The sequence below is a fragment of the Callorhinus ursinus genome, unplaced genomic scaffold, assembly GCF_003265705.2.
Source record: "Callorhinus ursinus isolate GAN/ISIS: 27379988/994484 unplaced genomic scaffold, GSC_fseal_2.0 scaffold131, whole genome shotgun sequence".
NCBI classification, from domain to species: Eukaryota; Metazoa; Chordata; class Mammalia; order Carnivora; family Otariidae; genus Callorhinus; species Callorhinus ursinus.
In genome coordinates, this window is record NW_027397193.1 from 656098 (window position 1) to 676548 (window position 20451).

At 48.8% G+C, this 20451-nt stretch overlaps 1 protein-coding gene, 1 long non-coding RNA gene and 2 pseudogenes across 5 annotated transcripts; 1 reads left to right on the top strand and 3 right to left on the bottom strand.

The window, feature by feature from the left end:
* On the top strand, positions 1-15730 carry SLC1A6 (solute carrier family 1 member 6). 2 transcript variants are annotated; one of them, XM_025864828.2, is made up of 11 exons: positions 1-320; positions 1649-1745; positions 5106-5317; positions 5464-5601; positions 7146-7350; positions 8135-8177; positions 8680-9023; positions 11550-11783; positions 12989-13183; positions 13974-14108; positions 14888-15730. In XM_025864828.2, the coding sequence occupies exons 3-11, from the start codon at positions 5113-5115 to the stop codon at positions 15081-15083; spliced, it is 1695 nt and encodes a 564-aa protein (XP_025720613.1). In that variant the 5' UTR covers positions 1-320; positions 1649-1745; positions 5106-5112; the 3' UTR covers positions 15084-15730. The 2 variants fall into 2 exon arrangements, with proteins under 2 accessions (XP_025720613.1, XP_025720612.1); XM_025864827.2 differs by lacking the exon at positions 1649-1745.
* LOC112817627 (uncharacterized) lies at positions 12401-17498 on the bottom strand. Of its 3 annotated transcripts, none has more exons than XR_003206438.2 (3): positions 16753-17498; positions 15718-15831; positions 12401-12528 (listed from the first exon to the last, which is right to left on the bottom strand). It is a non-coding gene; the product is annotated as an uncharacterized lncRNA (long non-coding RNA). The 3 variants fall into 3 exon arrangements; XR_012377280.1 differs by having other exon boundaries at positions 12414-12525; XR_012377279.1 differs by lacking the exon at positions 12401-12528 and adding an exon at positions 14554-14640.
* A 13-nt stretch (positions 17499-17511) lies between these two features.
* On the bottom strand, positions 17512-18906 carry LOC112817616 (olfactory receptor 7C2-like; annotated as a pseudogene).
* Positions 18907-19439: 533 nt separating this feature from the next.
* LOC112817626 (large ribosomal subunit protein eL21-like) lies at positions 19440-19950 on the bottom strand (annotated as a pseudogene).
* Positions 19951-20451: the final 501 nt, after the last annotated feature.

The window sequence follows — 20451 nt, forward strand, 5'->3', positions numbered from 1 at the left end:
TTCCTCCCGCGCGGCTGCAGAGCCTGGGCTCGGCGCGGGGGAGGCGGGGGGCATCCCGGAGGGGATCCCGCCCTCTCCCCCGGCCGCCCCGCGCCCCCGCACCCACGTGAGCGCAGGGCCAGCCGGGATCCCACCCGCTGCACAGCGCGTCCCGGCTCAGCGCCCGTGCCTCCGCCGTCCGGTCCCCGCGCCAGCGCGGCGCCATCCCTGGCGGGTCCCCGCTGCTCCGGCCGGGCGCTTCGCCGGGCTCCGGCACCTGCATCCGGGCGCAGCGCACAGGCCGAGGCGCGGGCAGGCCGCCCCCGCCACTCCGGGCGCAGGTGAGCGGGGACACCGCGGCTCCTCTCGGCCAGGGGCTCTGGGGTCGGGGCGGGCGGGATCCGAGGCGGGCTTGGCCCACCCTGGGGTCAGGCGGGTGGGGGGGCCCCTGCGTCCGCGTTCCCAGCTCTCGGCCGCCTTTGTCTCAGCTGCCCGTCAGCATGGTCGCCGCCGCTCCTCAGGTCGCCCTGGTGAGTTTCCTACCACCTTAGCTATTACCCGAGGTCTCCCTGCCCATCTCCCTCCTCCCCATCCCATCCCTCTGTCCGTGGCCTCAGTTCGTGGGCAGGTTTCCATCTCTGTGCGTGAGGCTTCCTCCATTTCCAGGGCTCGGTTCCGTTCCCTATCAGGCAGGGTGTTTATTCCTCCAACTCCGGACAGACCTGATTGTTCCTGAGACTTTGGCCACCGCAGCACCGGTGCTGGGTGGGAAGTTGTGTGTGGGGTGGGTGGTGGTGTGTGCGAAGGGGCCTGAATTTATGAGTGGGCTTGCCTTCCTAAAGAGGTGTGTGGGGTGGATGTTTAAATGTGGGAAGGAATTTGAATGTCTGAAGTTTTGTGTCTGGAGTCCCAAGTTGTGGTGTGTGTGTGTGTGGGGGGCAACTGTATGGTCCTCTCTGTATGGAGTTTCATTTAGGAAGGGGAATTGCACAGGGTCTGGAAGGGGTGGGGGGGTTGCATGTCTGATGGTGTGCATGAATGTGGCAAGTGTGTGCGTGTGTGTGTGTGTGTGTAGGGATTGTATGGCTGACACTGCTGGGGTGGAGTTGCATTTCTGAAGGTGTGTGTGGGCTTCTGTGTCTGAAGAGTTCTGTGTGTGTGACTGTGCGGTTGTATTTGTGTCAATTGCACACAAAGGCGTGTGAGGCTGTGTGTTTGAAGGTGTGTGTGATATGTGATGTATGTGATTTCTCTCCTCTCTTTCCTTCCCCCGCTCACCCCTCTGGCAAGCAGAGTGTTGAGATAAAATGTGTAGGAAGCATACATTTGCTAACCAAGCTTGCTTCAGCTTTAGGATGTAGGAGCCCTTCCTTTCTTTCCTTTGGCTCCAAGGGTGGGGTGGCCGGCACATCTCATCACATCTGAGAGTCTGGAGGTTGGGGGAACCAGGTGGGAGACACATCCTCAACTCCTGCAGAGACTGGGGACACTGGGAAGGGCCACTTCCCGAGCAGCAAGCCTCAGAAACAGGGTCAAGAGAATGCCTAGGATCAAGAGAGACTGGAAAAGAGAGAGCCCAGGGTTCGAGATTTGTCTCTACCCTCACCTTGTGTCTGTTGGGTTTCTGCTTTTTATCAGCCACAGTTGACGTCTGTTTTGTGCCCACCAGGCACTGCTCTAAGCGTAATGTGACTTGGGCCTTCTAAGCCACACAGAAAGTGACCAGTTCCAGCAAGGTGGAGGGAGATTTGAAATTAAGAGCTCAGGTATGCTTTTCTGTCAGGCCCGGGGCTGGCAAATTTTGTCAGTAAAAGGCCTGAGAGGTTGTATTGCGACCCATATAAGCTCTGTCCCAACACCCCAGCTCAGCTGTTGTAGTATGAAAGTAGCCGTAGACAACACGTAAGAAATGAATGTGGCTCTGTACCAATAAAACTATCTATAAAAGCAAGCAGTGGGCCGGGCTGGGCCCTTGGACTATGGTTTGTCCGTTCCTGCACGATGCTGTGCTACTTCTTGTAAGGAAGAGAAAGGAAGGAGACAAAACTAGTTCTGAACCTTTTGTGCCTAGTTTGGATCTCAGCTGAACATTCCCCTGGGACCTGTGGGTAATTCTGTGCTACTGCTTGGTGACTGGGAACATACATTCTGGAGAGAGGGAGGGATTAGGAGTTTGTTGTATAGTCTGTGGTCCCACATCTGGGATTTTTCACAGCCAGGTGGGAAGCGGCACTATGGTTTCAAAGTGATGGACCCATTTGGAGCAGGACCCCAACTGGGGTTTGGCATTGACAATGGGGGCTTGGACCTGGAGGAAGCAGGGCCTGAAAAATTGAGGCAGGTGTCCCATCCTTTGGATATGGGGGGATCAGAAAAGGGCAAGGAAGACAATGACCCCAGAAAAGTCACCGCACAGCCAGTGGCAGGAAAAAAAAAATTTCCAGGGATCTGTCTGTTGGTGGAACTGAGACTTCTTCCAGACTCCCAGACTCCCAGCCCTGACCTGGGTGAAGTTCAGCACAGGGACAATATTGACTGCCTTCCTTTGGCTTTGGAGAGTTTTTTCTAAGAGCCAGATAAATCTGGTGTATTTGTCAGGAAACAACACATGCGGAAAGCAGAACTGGAAAGAGCTTACGTTAAGGACTATTTATGAGGATAGGAGCAAAGTTAAGGGAAACCAGTAAGGTTGATTTAGTAACACTCAGGGACCAGCAAGAGTGGGGGTGGGGCGGAGGGAAGGGACCAGGAGGGAGTTGGGAGGGAGCAGGAGGGAGCAAGACAGGGCCAGAGCCCTGGCTGCAACAAAGGATTGGGTTTTCTTTTTTAGTTGAAACATATTTGACATACAACATTGTATAAGTTTAAGGTGTGTGCCATGTTTTCATACATTTATACATTGTAATATGGCTGTCATTGTAGCAAGAGCACCTCTGTCGGGTCAAGGGAGCCAAGAACACCCAATGGGAAAGGCTAGTCTCTTCAACAGGTACTGGGAAAACTGAATAACACATACGGAAAAATGAAATTGGTGATGAGCACTGGGTGTTATACGCAACTAATGAATCACTGAACACTACATCAAAAACTAATGATGTACTATACAGTGGCTAATTGAACATAATAAAAAAAAATGAAGTTGGACCCCTATCTTCCACTACTCAGAAAAATTAACTTGAAATGGATCCGAGCCTTAAACATAAGACCTGACACCATAAAACTCCTAGAAGACAAAGTAGGGAAGAGTTCTGCTCCTTGACATTGGTCTTGGCAATGATTTTTTGCATATAACACCAAAAGCATAAACAAAAGCAAAAATAAACAAGTGGGACCATTGTCACACTAAAAACCCCCTGCACAGTAAAAACAAAACAAAACAAAATGGAAAGGCAACCTGCAGAATGGGAGACATTTTTTTGTAAACCATGTATCAGATAAGAGGTTAATATCCTAAATATATAAAGAACTCCTACAACTCCATAACAACAACAACAACAATCTGATTGACAAACGGACAGAGAAACTAAATAGATATTTTTTCAGAGAAGACATCCAAATGGCCAATAGATACAGAGGATTGACAGGAGCTGTGGCCTTAGGCAGAGGAACACAAACACGGCCAAACAGGGGTGTGGTAGGAAGAATGCTCCTCCCATCGGCCGTTGGGCTGCTTCCCCGTGGTCAGACCGAGAGAGAGCAAGCAGGCAAGGCATCCTAGGCAATGCCACCCCTGGTGGTCAGGCTTTTGCCCCCCTGAGTGAATCTACAAGGTCAACAGTATTCCCAGGATGCCTGGAATGTGGGCACTGTCACACTATTTTTTTTTTTTTTTTTTTTGCTGTGAGATCATTGCAGGCCAGGCTGCCTATCATTCAAGAATAGGATGTCCAGTGCCCAGGGCCCATGATAGTTTTAGGGATCCACAGAAATGTTTTAACTTAATATTTTATTTTATTTTTTGTTTTCATTTTTTTTTAAATCAGAAGAAAGAACTACACTTTTAGATCAAAGAAAATGGTTGAATGTATAACATTAGGTGAAATTCACGTAACAGAAACCCAACCATTTTAAAGAGGCGTCAGTGGCATTTAGTGTATTCTCAATGTTGTGTAACGATTCCCTCTATCTAGTTCCAAAATACTATATTCATTTTTGTAACAATTCAGTTGTAAAAATATAATTTAATATTTTAATATATATGTATATATTTTAATGGAAGAAGGAGTCCACAAAAATAAAAGTTCCTCTGGCCCATGAAAGTCACATTTCCAAGCTGCCTGATACATGTAAGGTGTTTAGTTGGTAAAGGATAGGCAGGTTTTTATTTTTACATACATTTCATTTGATGTGTGTTAAAATATAATTTGCATTTCAAGTAATGATCTTTTTTTCATTTAAGATATATTTATTTAAATAAGTAATTAAGGTTACAGGAATGCGGTCAAATATAGAGGAGACACAAAAGTCTGAAGTTTGGGAAACACCCAGAGAGATTCTGAACATCACATTTCCCTTCAAAGATGGATCCTGAAGAGTCACTGGGGTCAAGGATTGTCACCATTTCCTTCCCAAGGGATCCCACCTCCAGCCGCTCTGCTCATCTGAGCACTCATGCAGGGCACTTGCATTTATTGGGCACTCACTGTTTACCAGGCACCTGCTGATTTTGTCATTGTGGAAAGGCCACTTGTCAACACCACCAGGCCAAACAGCAAGCCATATTAATTTGGGGGGCTAAACCCAGGGTGCCTTGTCTGGGGCTCAGCATGACCAGTTGGCGCTGAGCAAAGGCCGGCCAGTTTGGTTTGGGATCTGGGACGGCCCCCAGTTGCTTGTGAGGATATGAAATAAGGAGGGCTCTGGAGGCAGGGAATGGCAAAGGCGTCATGTCCAGGAACGGAACGGATTCTGGAGATCTGGACCCTTTTCTGCCAGGATGCAACCCCTGAACCCCAAGCAGTGTTCTCAGGTGTCCTGGCACAGCCACACCCCAACAGGTGGACATTGCCCCTCCCCTGTCTGGATTCTCGGAGTTCCTCGCCAGCTTCCTCCACCCTTTCCCCTGTCCCCACCGCCGTCCTCTGTCTTGTCCCTTACCAGAAGGCCCCTCTATCTATCCCCCGCAGATAGACCATGAGCAGCCACGGGAACAGCCTGTTCCTGCGGGAGAGTGACCAGCGGCTGGGCCGGGTGGGCTGGCTGCAGCGGCTGCAGGAGAGCCTGCAGCAGAGAGCGCTGCGCACGCGCCTGCGCCTGCAAACCATGACCCGTGAGCACGTGCTGCGCTTCCTGCGCCGGAACGCCTTCATCCTGCTGACCATCAGCGCTGTGGTCATTGGTGAGCTGGCTGGGGGGCGGGGACCTCGGAGAAATTCCCTGCACTCGCACATCGTCACTCCGCCCACTCATGCTCACCTGCAAGAGCACTTGCCGCCACCCACCGGTGACCCAAACCACTCCACAGAGCCCTCCTTTTGGTCCTAGGGGTCAGCCTGGCCTTTGCCCTGCGCCCGTACCAGCTTACCTACCGCCAGATCAAGTACTTCTCTTTCCCCGGAGAGCTTCTCATGAGGATGCTGCAGATGCTGGTGCTGCCACTCATTGTCTCCAGCCTGGTCACAGGTGAGAGAGCCCAGGCCAGTGTTGGCCTCCGAGACCCATCCCGGAGCCCCAGCTCAAACCTGGAGCCAAAGCTATTGCAAGCATGGGATCCCCTCCCTATCTTAGGACCTCAAACACGAAGCCTGCACCTAGCCCCGAGTTCTTGGCCAAAGCCCAGGTCTTCATCAGACCAGGTTCCAGACTCCATATGACATACGCCACTTATCTCAGTAATTACACCGTGCTTTTCCGTGTAGATAAAATACCAGCCTGCCAGGAGCTTACCATCATCCAAAGGTGAAAGAAAGGCTGTGATAGGGCAGCCAAAGAAGATAGAATGGCATCAATGGTTAAGGGGTGGGATGTGGATGAAGGTGTTGGAGGTGACAGGATGGTGGGTGGGGGCTGGGGTAGAAATAGGGATGGGTTATGCAGAGGTCGGCAAATTTTTTTCTGTAAAGGGCCAGATAGTAAACATTGTCAACATTGGGGGCCATACCATCTCTGTTGTAACTACTCAGTTCTCCTACGGTAGTGCAGGAGCAGCTGCAGACTCATCTGTAAACAAATGGGTGTGTTGTGTTCCAATAAAACTTTATTTACAAAAACAGGCAGGGGGCCAGATTTGGCCCCTAAGTGGTTGCTTGCCAATTTCCAGATTTGGGGATGGGGATGAAGATAAAGGCCTGAAAGAGTGGTTTCTTGGGTTGGGTTTCCCAGAAGCAGAGCCTAAGATGGGGATATTTGCACAAGAGATATATCAAGGGATAGCTTTCAAGAGAGACCCATGAGGAAGTGAGGGGAGCAAGATAAGGCAGAGAAAGAATCTAAGCAGAGATGTGGGTTCAAGAGAAGGCTGGCCTCTCAGCCTTATCCCATGGATAGCTCTGGAGCAGGAGTTATACTACAGAATTGTTCTTGCCAACTCTGCCCTCACCCAAGTCAAAAGAGCTGGCCTTTTGAATCCCTGTACCAGGCAGCCTTTGGCTTTAGAGGTCTTCCATGGGGTACTTCTGGGCAAAGCGGCTTTTGTTCGGCTGAGGGCAGTTCTCCAGAGAAGGGGGCCACACAAACTGTTAGCAGCCAACAACGCAGCAGCTGAAGGGCAGGTGTGTTAGCCTGGTAAAGAGCTTTGGCTGGAGCACCAAAAGAAGTATCTCTCCCCCAGACAGTGTACAGTGAGGTGGGCTGGAGGGAGATTAATCTTGGGGTCAATACCAGGACAAAGAGTGGAATGAAGGTGATGTCATCGTGTAATGTAGGCATAAATGGAGGATGGGGTGGGGGTTGAAAAGTTTGACTTGAAGTAGAGGAAAGGTAGGTGAAGTGGGGCTTGGGATAAAGGACGGCATGGAAGGTGTATATGGAAACTAGAATAGGGGTTGAAGAGTGATGAGAGGGGTCAAAGGATGGCAGTGTGGGTGCTGGGATGGGGCACAGAAGGAGGAGAAGCTTGGTGGAATGCTTGTTGAGCTGGTGGTACGAGGGAAGTAGAGCTGATGGATGGGATAGTGGGTGGTGGGGTGCAGATGGCGCTGCTCAGGGCTGCATCACCTGTCCTTCAGGTATGGCATCCCTGGATAACAAGGCAACAGGGCGGATGGGGATGCGGGCAGCTGTGTACTACATGGTGACCACGGTCATTGCTGTCTTCATTGGCATCCTCATGGTCACCATCATCCATCCTGGGAAGGGCTCCAAGGAGGGGCTGCACCGCGAAGGCCGCATTGAGACCATCCCCACAGCTGATGCTTTCATGGACCTGGTCAGGTGACGCCGTTTCTAATTTTAATGGGAACTCTGGCCCTAGATGCAAGAAGCCACACTCAAGGAGAGACGAAGGGGACAGGCTGACTCAGCCTGGAAGTGCAACACCCAAGTTGAACCTAGTTTATTGGTACCCATTTTCTGCCCTGGAACCTTGCACAAATCCTCCGAGAGTAGCTGACTCCTAGGGTACGATCTTTTGGCCCTTAGGCTCTGGAAGTTTTAGCTGCATCTTGAGATGGGCTCAGAACAGTGGTGTTTGATGTTCTCAAGCTCCATTGGAGGATGAATAATTCTTTTAAAGAAGCGAGATTTTGCCAGCCAGAGTCAAGGCTTGCCATGGTTCTCTCCTAGTCATTGACTTGGGGGAAACCCAGATCTGAGGTCCACAAGTTATCTGTGTTTTTTGAGGCATCACTTGCATGTGTGTGAATTGAAGTCTGCGAGGTAGCATAGGGTTCTATGGAAGGGCTCAGAGAGGCCTGGATTTGAGGTCCATCTGTACCCCTTATGAGCTGTGCAGCTTTGGGTAACTTCCATAAGTTCTCTGTGCATTGGTTTCTTTGTGCATAAAATGGGGACCTCAGTAGTGCTCACTTCTAGAGTTATTGTAGTGTTTAGATCATATATGTAGGTAAGCCCTTAGCTCAGTACCCGGTCTAGAGTAAGCATTCACTTGTTGGCTGCCATTATTACGGTTGGTACTGTTGTTGTTATTCTTACCATTATCACCCTGGACTCCTTTCCAATGTCTAACCACTTCCCTTCCTCTGATGTTTTTCTGCAGAAATATGTTTCCGCCCAACCTGGTGGAGGCTTGCTTCAAACAGGTCAGGGGAAGTGCACAGTGTGGTCAAGGAGGTTTGGAGGGTGGGGGGATCTTGCTGCCAAGTGAGTGGTCCCGGGGTGAGGGATGGGAAGAAGGGCCCGCCAGAGCAGCGGGCAGGGGTTTTTGGAAAAGTCTGGGAGAAAGAGTGTACCTCCCATTGGTGGAATGATCAAGGGAGGATAACAGAAAATGACTTAGGCCAAGAGCTGCCTGGGATGGTGCTGAAGGAGGAACCAGGGCATCTCACCATAGATGGTTGAAGAGAGAGGCCCCCAAATCTGTTTGAGCAGGGAGCTTTGAAAAATGCAGAATCTGTACTCATTCCGCCACGCATTGGTTGGTCACTCCTTCATTCATGTATTCCTTCACTCGTTCTTCTATGCGTTGGTTAAGTCCTCTGAATAAGACTCTCCATGGGTGGCAACGAGGAATTGGTGTTCTAAATAAACTTCTTCAGGAGATTCTGATGAATTGATTTTGGTCCTGATCTCTCCATATTTCAGTTCAAGACGCAGTATAGCACGAGGTTGGTAACCAGGACCATAGTGAGGACAGAGAATGGATCTGAGCCGGGCACCTCCATGCCTCCCGCATCCTCAATGGACAACGGAACGAGCCTCCTGGAAAATGTCACCTGGGCCTTGGGCACCCTGCAGGAGGTGCTGAGCTTCGAGGAGACTGTGCCTGTGCCTGGCTCAGCCAATGGCATCAATGCCCTGGGTCTTGTGGTCTTCTCTGTGGCCTTTGGGCTGGTCATCGGTGGTATGAAACACAAAGGCCGAGTCCTGCGGGATTTCTTCGACAGCCTCAATGAGGCTATTATGAGGATGGTGGGCATCATTATCTGGTAAGTGCTGGGCTTTGACAGGGCTGGCAGGTGATGGCACATGGGAAGGGTGGAGCCGAGACTGGGAAGTCAGGCTGTGGGGCAGCTGCTCAAGGGGCCATTGGGGCCATTTGGCCAAAGTCATTCATGTATGTATTGGTTAATTTGTTCATTCATACATTCACTCATAAACTCATTCACAGACTCATCCACGCATTAATGAAGCCAATGATTGATTGATTGATTGATTTACTCACCCAGCCATGTATTCGTTCAAGCTCATTCTTTGGCCCACTCATTCATCTCCACATTAGTTATTCCATTCACTCTCTCATGTATTCCCTGCATTCATTCACTTAACACGCTCATTCATTCACCTACCCATTGATTTGTGTCTCATTTGCTCATTTTCTTATTCGTTTATCCACTCACTAGTTATTCCTTAGTTGATGCATGTGTGCATCCATTTTACCATTCTCTATTTCTTTACCAATTTCTTCACTCATTCAGCAGACATTTTCCTGGGCTAACTTTGTCTGGAACACAGGGATACACGGAATTCAATCCCTATCCCCAAGAAGCTTATGAAGTCTTGGAGGAGACAGACACACACTAGATAAATGCAATACAAGGTGGAAGGTTCTAGAGCAAAGGGACATTCAAAAAGAGTTGGGAACTTGGAGAAGTGAGCAGCCAAGGGAGGGATATGCAGTGAACTCTGCCTGGGAAGGTGAAGAGGGAGTTATGGAAGAGGTCACCTCGTAGTTGGGTCTTGAAAGCCAAGTGGGAACCCAATGGGACGGGAAGAGGAGAGAGGCCCTTCAAGCAGGGGGAAGAGAACATGCGAATCCTGCAAGAGCCTGAGTTGGTTGGAGAATGGTGGGGAGTTCAGGGAGGTGGGAGCACAGGGTGAGTTGGGAGTGGTGGTGCAAGATGGTAACAAGACTGTCTAGTACCAAACGGAGGGAGACTTTGTACATAATCCCCAATAAGTAGAAAGTTGTGTAGGGGGTTAGAGGCCAAGTTTAAAGCTTGGAAAAGCAGCTGAGTGGAATGTGATGGGGGAGCTTATCAAGGATAGGCAAAAAGACTGACAAGATGGAAGCTCGACGGAATTGGAAACCATAAATTCATAGTGGTGTCATTGGCAGAGTTTATCCAGATGTGCTGGCTGGGTGAGTGTAGAAGGAAGGAAGCCCCGTGCAATTGCCCTAGGGTTGAGGAATTTTGTGGGGGATGAAGAGGAAGGATGGAGATGAGGGAGCTGGGGAGGGGGTTCACAGAGCAGTCATAGAGGTGGGTCTAGACTGGGAGACAGCTCAGCAACCTCCCAATGGGTCTCACCTTGAGGCCAGCTGGGCCCAGGGGAATACAGATGTGGCCAGAAAAGTGCGCCACATCCTCCTTCCCACCACCTCGGGGTGGGTCTCATCATTTCTGACCCAAGCTATTGTACCAATTTCCCAAGAGGTCCCTACCTTCTCCAAAGCCTCTACCATGAGAACAACCAAGCGTAGACTTCAGTTTCTAAAGAGAGAGGAGTAAAAGCTGAAGCCTGGTGACGGGTGAATGAAGGCACCACTGGCAGGAACTCGCAAGACTAAGATGCGCTCGTTTGTGGGGAGCACGGGTGAGCCCCTGATGAACTCACTTCTGTCTCCTCTCACAGCCACACTGGTCTGCTCTATGCTCCTTCAGCACTTCTAGCTCATGCTCATTTCAGGGTCTTTGCACGGTGCCTGCAATCCTTCCCCCTCAGTTAGATGTGTCCCTTCTCATCATTCAGGTCTCTGCGTGACTGTCAGGTCTCCAGGGAGGCCCTCCCTGACCACGCATGCTGAGGCAGCCCCACTCAGGGGCTCTGTTTTGCAGCTCTCACCACCCGAAGTTTTTAATTAGGCATTTCCATGTATACTGCGTGTTTTCCCCGTTAGACTGTAGGCACCGCAGGGGCAGGGACCGTGTGACTGGAGCAGAGTAGGTGCTCAAGAAAGTGGTTAAATAAATAGATGATTTGATAAGATGCGTGGTTTGGGTTGTCTGGGGGAAATTCAGGTGAAATAGCTCCGGGCCGGTGAGTGAGTGAGAATATGCACTTACAGGAAAGAGAACAGGGGCATCGAGGTTACACACTTAGAACAAACGGAGTTGGAAGTGGTGAATAAGGGAAGTTTGAAGGCCAGTGATAGGGAACGTCTGGGCCATGTCTAGGGAAAGAGTCCCGAAGACAGGGACTATTTGGGGAGGGACTGGAATGGTGGAGTGGAGGGAAGAGAGACCTTATAAGATTGTATGCCCTGGAGTTGTAGGAACTCTTCCCTGCTGTTCTGGGCGTGAACTGTGGGTGAGCAGGAAGAGGCAGTGGGATATGTTTGTGGGGTCCATCCCTATTTGTTGGTGTGTGGGGAAGGTTGGGGCGGAGTTGGGTGCTGTATGGTGGGCGCTGTCTGGCTCCAGGGGCTTATATGGGTAAAGCCTTGGGAAGGCCAGCTCTGAGCTTTAGGGGAAGTCACGAGGGAGCTCTGACAGGTGTCTGGCTTGGCCTAGGTACGCACCTGTGGGCATCCTGTTCCTGATCGCTGGGAAGATCCTAGAGATGGAGGACATGGCCGTCCTGGGGGGTCAGCTGGGCATGTACACACTGACCGTCATTGTGGGCTTGTTCCTACATGCTGGCGGTGTCCTGCCCCTCATCTACTTCCTCATCACCCACCGGAACCCATTCCCCTTCATCGGGGGTATGCTCCAGGCCCTCATCACTGCCATGGGCACATCTTCCAGGTATGGCTTCATGCCTCATCCCCAGTGCTTTTCTGAGGTTCACTGTGGTTCACAGGCTCTCCTAGGAGTCCTGCCCCTCCTCCCCCTACTGAATGTTGTCTGAGCTGCGTGGCTCATGAAGGTCAGTGGCTCATGGAGGTCTGTAGGTCAGTCGACACCTGGGTGCCGATCTTTGTCCCGGTCTGGCTCTCTTGACCTGTTTTCCACATTTTCTATTTCTCTATTTTATATGGAGGAGAACCAGCTGCCAATTTTGAGGTTAGGACCAAGGTTCCAACATGCCCCATATTCTCTGTCATTTTCTAGCTCAGAGTCTCATTTCCCCTCGAGATGGTCTCTGGGAGCTCACTTGGCTTTTCTCTCTCTTTTTTTTTTTGTGTGTGGTTTTATGGGGTTAATAAAGAGTTTCCCTTTTCCCCATCATCCAAATTCAAAACAGTTTGAGAAGTATTCCAGAACCAACTGGATGGAAGAATTAATATTATTGTTATTGCTCACAATGCTGCCTGGAGAATGTGCATTTTGGTCTTTGGCCGACAGGATTGGTGCCACTGTAGCCCAGAATGAAACTCACCTGATCACCACAGGGCTGGGTCCCCAGAGGCCTTCTCTGTGGGGCCAAGCTTCTCACTGCATGACATCAAGCTGACCAGGCAGAGCACATGTTTCGTGGACAGGCCAACTCCCAGTGAGATGTCCACTCCTTCAGCTAAACTCACCAATCAGTTAGGTTGCTCTTACCCTGCTGGGGAGTGGTGGGGGGAGAGACCAGCAGGGTTAGTGTAGCTGAGGTTGCTCCCTGAGCTACAGGACTGGGGATTAGGGGGCCATGTAATACTTCTCTCTTAACCCTGAGGGTGTGGGAGGTCAGCAGACCCCTAGTCCTTTACTTCCTGGGAGTGGAAAGGTCACTAGTGGCATGAACAAGTGTCTAGTAATTAGCCTTAAACTATTGGCTTTAAGTGGGTCAAGAGACCTTCAACCTAGGGGACCACCATTGCCATGTGCTTCTTGCATCATGAGGACCCCTTCTTCCCTGTGCACAGTTACCATCCTCCGAAATGTTACACACTCACCATCCTCCCCTTGCTCTGGCTCCCACCTAGTCTCCCAGTGTTCTCAGCAGAATCCCTCCTTCGGTCCATGGCTGCTCCAGCCCCACCCTGCCACCCCCTGTTCTCAGCCTCCAGGGCTCTCTCCCCTAGCTCTGCAACACTGCCCATCACCTTCCGCTGCCTGGAGGAGGGCCTGGGTGTGGACCGACGCATCACCAGGTTCGTGCTGCCCGTGGGGGCCACCGTCAACATGGACGGGACCGCCCTGTATGAGGCCCTGGCTGCCATCTTCATCGCCCAAGTCAACAACTATGAGCTCAACCTGGGCCAGATAACAACCATCAGGTGAGATGGTCTTGGGGGGCGTCTGCCAGCAGGTGAGACCTAAGAAGTCATTAGCTTGGCTAGGGGTGGAGGGAGCCTCAGCTTGAGGTCAAGGGAGGCTTTGAATGTTGGAGGGAGGATGTGGGAAGAGCCCAGCCTCCCATGCCAAATGAGGCTAAAGGTAAGACTTTGCAACCTGAGGCTATCCGGAGCTGCCAGATGTTTCAGTCCCACCTTCTCTCACATGCTATGGTGGGAGATCCCTTTGCCCCGTATTTTCCAAAGTATGGCTGGTGCGTCCTAATAACCTGAGGCTCTTATAAGAAGGATGGATCCTTGGGTCTCATCACCCAGAGGTTCCAATGTGGTCATTGTAAATATAACAGCAAACATCACCTCCTTCAGGTCTTTGCTCCAGTGTCACCTGTGCAGGGGAGGGTTCCCTGAATATTTTATTTAAAATTGCATGGTTTGGACTTTGTAGGCCGAACCATTTCTCTGTTGCACCATCTGCCTTAGTATATGTTTTAAGTACTCATCTTGCTTACTCCCTGCCTCCCCCACTAGAGTGTAAGCTCTGTTTGGGCAGGATTTTCTTCTAAGGGAGTTTCTGCTAGGTGTCTAGCATGTAGTAGATGCTCAATAAATATGGGTTGAAAGAATACATTTATTGAAGGCTGCTTTTTATTTTCAGGCACTTAATTTAAGATGTCCCAGGGAACCACCTCTCCCCTTCTGTTGTGCCCTTTCTCACTCTCTTCCTCGTCTTCTTCCCACCTCCTGCCTCCCTGTGTTCTTTGTCCATGTACAGTATCACGGCGACAGCAGCCAGCATTGGGGCTGCTGGGATCCCCCAGGCAGGTCTGGTCACCATGGTCATTGTGCTCACATCGGTCGGCCTGCCCACTGAAGACATCACGCTGATCATAGCTGTGGACTGGTTCCTGTGAGTGTTCTTCAGGCCCTGGTACTATCTTTCCTCAATGCCCCCTGTTTTCCTTGTGAGACCCCCAGCCTGTGGGCCCTCATTCCAGCAAGGACACAGAGCTCTAGAATTTTAGAGTAGAAGGGGAGCCTTGGAGAGTACTCCAAACCATGGCCTATAGATCCCAAATTCCATAGAGTTAACCTTGGGAAGTAGGATGCGGAGGAGATGAGCAAGGGGGGCTTTGCCTATGAGCCTGAGCAGCTGTTGTACCTGCTTTATGGAGAAGTCACAAAAAGGCGATCCATGGGACAGAGCTGGCTTGCAAGTTTTTGTTGTTGTTGGTTTATGTTTTTAATTCTCAACTTTGAAAAACAGGAGGTTTACGTTAAAAAAATCTGGACTTTCCTCCCCATTTGGGAGCTGTCAGGTGGACCTGAGTCCCATTTAGACAGTCTCCAGTCTGGCCTGATTTACTCACGGTGGTTATCTTCCTCATCCTATATGCTGTTCAGCCCATAATCCCTAATTTTCTCTATCAGATGTTTACATCCTAAAAAGAAAGAATTGCATTGCTGAGATAACATGTGAGCCTATCAGAGTTGATCCAACCTGCATCTGTTAGGAGGGGAAGCTGAGGACATTGAAGGGGAGGCACCTGCTTGAGGTTATGTGGTCATGGATGGAACATGAGTCCCAACACCCAGGCACAAGGAACCCCCTACCCTGCTGCACCCTCTTCTCCATGAACTCTTCAAACCTCGGCTAACAGTGGCTTCTCTCTCCCCACCCTTCCCCAGTGACCGACTTCGCACAATGACCAATGTCCTGGGGGACTCCATTGGAGCAGCCGTCATTGAGCATTTGTCTCAGCGGGAGCTGGAGCTGCAGGAAGCTGAGCTCACCCTCCCCAGCCTGGGGAAGCCCTACAAGTCACTCATGGCACAAGAAAAGGGGGCGTCCAGGGGACGGGGAGGCAATGAGAGTGCCATGTGAGGGACCCCCAGCTCTGCCTCCCAGAGAGGAGGGAATGGGGCTGGGGTGGGGGGCTCCTAGGGAAGACCCGCTGCCCGACTGACTGCACTGAACACACATGTTCTGTGGCTTGTTTGGTGGAAACCGAGATAAAGGAGCAGGAACGAAAGGGTGTCCAAGGCCTCCATTTCTCTCTGAATGCATGAGGAGAACTTGTGGAGGGCAGTGAGCAAGGCGGGGAGGAAACTGGGACTGGGGGTAAGGGCAGCTTTGGGTCCCACAAGCTGAGGGGTCAGCTCATGTTATTTATTTTCTCAAAGAGTGGTGGAATTGAAGGAGGTAAAGGAAAACCACCATTTATTATAATAAAACAATGTTCATGACCTCTGTGTTGGGGGTCCCCAAGACCTTCAATGATTTGCTAGGAGGACTCGTGGAACTTGGAAGAGCCGTAATGCTCACATTTATGACTTACTGCAGTGAAAGAATACAGATTAAAATCTGCAAGGACAAAAGTTGCCTGGAGCAGGGTCCAGAAGACACCAGATGTGGGCTTCCAGTTGTCCCCTCTTTGGGGAATCCCATGGATGCCCTTAATTCTCTCAGCAATGATGTGTGAAAACACGTATGAATACTGCCAGCCAAGGAAGCTCACCTGAGCCTTGGTGTCCAGGATTTTTATTGAGGGTCAGTTTTGCAGGCATGGAGTGCGTCACTATTCATTCTTCAGCCCTCACAGAAGTCAAATGAATATCGTATTGCCCAGGGCCTCAGGTGAACAAAAACAGTCATTCACCACAAATTACATTGTCAGCCTAGACGACCTGGCATGGCTCAGGACTCCAGGTTACAAAGACACTTTTATCAGGGCGGATATTCCAAGGACTCAGATTATTTCCCAGGAGCTGGTCAAGGGCAAGTCCTTTCTCGGGAATATGCAGACTTTGAGTACCCCTAGCCCTCCAAGTTAACCCTTTACTTCATACACCCATGGCTGGGAATAGAGGAAGCAGCTTGCCATGGGGATGAGTAGCTGCGTCTTGTAGTCCCAACTCTTGACCCCTGAAACCAGTTGGCTCAGTTACCCCCATGCTGGCCCCAGGAAGCTCTGTGTCTCCTTACTACACAGGCAAGCCTAATGAACCAGGTGGGACATTAAATGCGACCTTAATAAAACCTTGGGGAAAACACAAGTAAATAGTAACGTGATTCCAGATGTCATGGGTATAACTCACACTCTCTAACCCTTTTGTCCGGGAAACACAACATTAGCTTTTTATTAAAAAAAAATTTTAATTTTATTTTATTATGTTATGTTAATCACCATACATGACATCATTAGTTTTTGATGCAGTGTTCCATGATTCATTGTTTGCGTATAACACCCAGTGCTCCATTCAATACGTGCCCTCCTTAATACCCATCACCAGGCTAACCCATCCCCCCGCCCACCTCCCCTTTAGAACCTTCAGTTTGTTTCTCGGAGTCCATAGTATCTCATGGTTCATCTCCCTCTCCGATTCCCCCGCCCTTCATTTTTCCTTTCCTACTATCTTTTTTTTTTAACTTATTATGTATTATTTGTTTCAGAGGTACAGTTCTGTGATTCATCAGTCTTACACAATTCACAGCACTCACCATAAACGTTAGCTTTTTCTAAATCAAATTAAGCTTCACTTGAGCCACCTACCTCTCTCAAGGGGGAAGGGACCTTCAAGTACAGGTATGTTTGGGGATGCCTCCTCCCCCATCATTTAGGATCCTTAGAGAACCCTTGGGCATACGTAATCGAGGGAACTTGGAAGAAGGGATCCAAGAATTCTTTAACTTATTTGCAGTCACCATGGAAACGTTTGTGTCAGAGATTGGAAAAGTCCATGCAAAGGCAAGAAGCTTATAAAACATTCTACTCCACATTTGACTCTGGGGAGCTTTGCCTGGGATCCCAGTCTCAAACCAGAATTTCTGCCTCTAGCCCATAATCAATGGTCTGTGTCTGCAGACAGCTCCTTGTGGGAGCAGGGTATATTAGTTTACTAGGGCTGCCATGACAAAGTGCCACAGACTGGGTGGCTTAAACAAGGAATTTATTTTCTCATAGTTTTGGATGCAAGTCTTTGACTTGATTCCATTCACATAACCTCAGAAAACATCTCTCTAAATGAGTTTGCAGGGCAACATTTCCCGGTTAGGCACACATCCTATCACCTTGATGATATCTATTGAACACATGAGATTTGATTTATTTTTTAAGAAATCCAAACCATCACTGAAGATTACTGAGAAAATTGCAGGTTCTATTAATATCAAGTTAAAATGACTAGTTACAAAATGAAAAAAGGAATCCACAATGGAACATGAAGAAAAATAGAGGGCAGGGAAGAACCAAGGCAAGCCTTGCTTGGAAACATGTAAAATTAGGAAAAATAAAAATATTACCTGAAGGAAACTAAGATTTGTGGTCCTCAGTATTGTGGGCCCAGCTACTCAGGAGACTCCTGTAATGGTCCCAATGCTGAGAGGCACCGCCCTCCTGAGGGGTGTGCCCAGGGCCCCCTTCATGTCCCTGTTCCTCAAGCTGTAGATGAAGGGGTTCAGCATGTGGGTGACAATGGTGTACATCACCAAGGCCACTGGGCTCGTCCTAGTGGATGAAGCTGCAGGACTGAGGTCGACCCCAAGGCCTGTGCCATAGAACAAGGAGACCACTGAGAGGTGAGACCCATACCTGGAAAAGGCTTTGTACTTGCCCCTGGCTGATGAAATTATCAGGATGGAGGAGAAAATCTGAGAATAAGAAAAGAGGATCCCAGAGAGAGGAAAAACACCTAGGACAATAGTCACAAAATACACCACTAAGTTATTGATGAGGGTGTCAGAACAGGCAAGCTTCAGGACTTCAGGAAGATCACAAAAAAAGTGTGGGATTCCCATGTCTGTGCAGAAGGACAGCCTCAAGAGGGTCAAGGTTTCCAACAGGGAGCCCATGACACTGATGCACCAGGACTCCAGGGCCAGCAGCCCACAGAGCTGGGGGTTCATGATGACCAAGTAGTGCAGGGGCTGACAGATGGCCACAAACCGGTCATAGGCCATCCATCATTCTCAGGAGTAAATTGTCCAGGCATCCAAACACAATGAAAAAAAAATATCTGACTGAGGCATCTTTCATGTTATGGTTTGCTGTGAGTCTGGATGTTCTGGAGCATCTTGGGGATGGTGGTGGAGGTGAAACAGATATCAGCAAAGGACAGGTTGGAGAGGAAGAAGTACATGGGCGTGTGGAGGTGGGAATCTGAGCAGATGGCCAGGATGATGAGCAGGTTCCCAGTGAATGTGACCAGATACATGGACAGAAACAACCCAAAGAAGAAAGGCTTCAGATCCAGGTCCTCTGTGAATCCCAGGAGGAGAAAATTCCCAACTCCTGTTTGGTTTCCCCTTTCCGTGTGGCTACTGGGTTTGCCCAGAAGGAGGGAAAAAGCAACACAAGATTAACTCCAAATAAGCATTCCCCAGAATGATAGAAATTTCCTTAATGCAAACCCAGGGGATTCATGAAGTCATTCATTTGACTAATGATTGACTGTCTTTGCTGACAAATTGTGGTTACCATTGCTACCTGGAAAAAACTGTCTCTAAGGTCAGTGGTTTTCAAATCGTGGTCCCTAACATCATCAGCATCACCTGGGAACCTGTTGGAAATGTACATTTTCAGGCCCACCTGACCTAATGAATCAGATGTTCTAGGTGTGGAGCCAGCACTCTGTGCCTTGACAGGCCCTCCTGGGGACTCTGATGCATACCCAAGTTTGAGGAGCTCTGTTCTAGTGCTTGTCTGCATCTCTAAGCAGTCATTCCTGATGTCTGCTCTTGCACTTTCTGCTGTGCTTGTGGGAATGGGGAATTCCCTAATGCCAGGCAGATCTTCTAATCTTTGAGAGGTTCTTTCATTGTACTGCCTTTCTGTAATTTCTATATCTTAGCTCCTCTGGACCTTGGGTGTTCCTTCTGCTAAAAAAATAATGAATATTATTATTTTTAATTATCATTTATATTTCATTTATATTACCAACGTCCCTATATAAATTCAGCAAAAATGGAATTTATAAATATAGTGTCCTAGAGTTTATTTACTTATTTATTGATAAATTTTAAAAATTATTTTCTAAATTCCAGTATAGTTAAAGTACAGGGTTAGATTAGTTTCAGGTGTACAATATAGTGATTCAACAATTCTATACATGTCTCAGTTCATCATGATAAGTGTACTCCCTAATCTCCTTTACCTATTTCACACATCCCTCACCCACCAACCACCAGTTTATCCTTTATAGTTAAGAGTCTTTTTTGTCTTTTTTTTTTTTTAATGTCTTGAGGTCTTTTATTTTCTTTACATTTATCATGCCATGAATTCATAGGGAATGGGTTCCAGCAGTTCGGGTTCCTTTCCATTAGTTCTCACAAAGTGTGCTTCTCTGGGTGGGGCAGGCTGGTGCTTCCGTTGAACCCAGGTACCTTTCTCTTTGGCTTCCTTCTTTTTCTGATCATTTTCCTTCACACACTTCAGGAAGCTGTCTTGGCTCTTTGAGTGTTTAATATGCTCAATGCGTACATTAATTCTCTTGGCAAGAATCTTGCCCTTAACTTGTTTGTTTAAAACAATGCCAACAGCATGATGAGTAACATTGTAGACTCTTCCAGTTTTGCCATGGTAACATTTGTGGGGCATTCCTTTTTGAACAGGGCCCATTCCCTTGCTGTCCACAATATCACCTTTCTTATAGATTCACATATATGTGGCCAAAGGAACAACTCCATGTTTTCTAAAAGGTCTAGAGAACATATAGCAGGTACCTCTCCTCTTTCCCTTTGTGTTGGTCATTTTGGCGAATTACTGGAAGATGGCAGTTCCAGCCGAAAGGCTTGTCTTTTTTTTCTTTGTTTTTTAGTGTGTGTGTTTGTGTGTGTTTTTAGTTTTTATTTAATATCTAGTTGGTTCACACACAGTGTAATATTAGTTTCAGGTTGTAGAATTTAGTGATTCAACACTTCCATCACAAGTGCCCTCCTTCATCCCCATCACCTGTTTCACCCATACCCCCCCGCCCACCTCCCGTCTGCTATCCATCTGTTTGTTCTCTAGAGTTAAGAGTCTATTTCTTGGTTTGTCTCTCTCTTTTTCTCTCCTATGATCGCTTATATTGTTTCTTAAATTCATATCTGAGTGAAGTCATACAACATTTGTCTTTCTTTGACTGACTGATTTCACTTAGCATGATACCCTCTAGATCCATCCACGTTGTTGCAAATGGCAAGATTATATTCTTTTTTTTATGGCTGAGCAATATTCCATTGTATATGTATACCACATCTTCTTTATCCATTC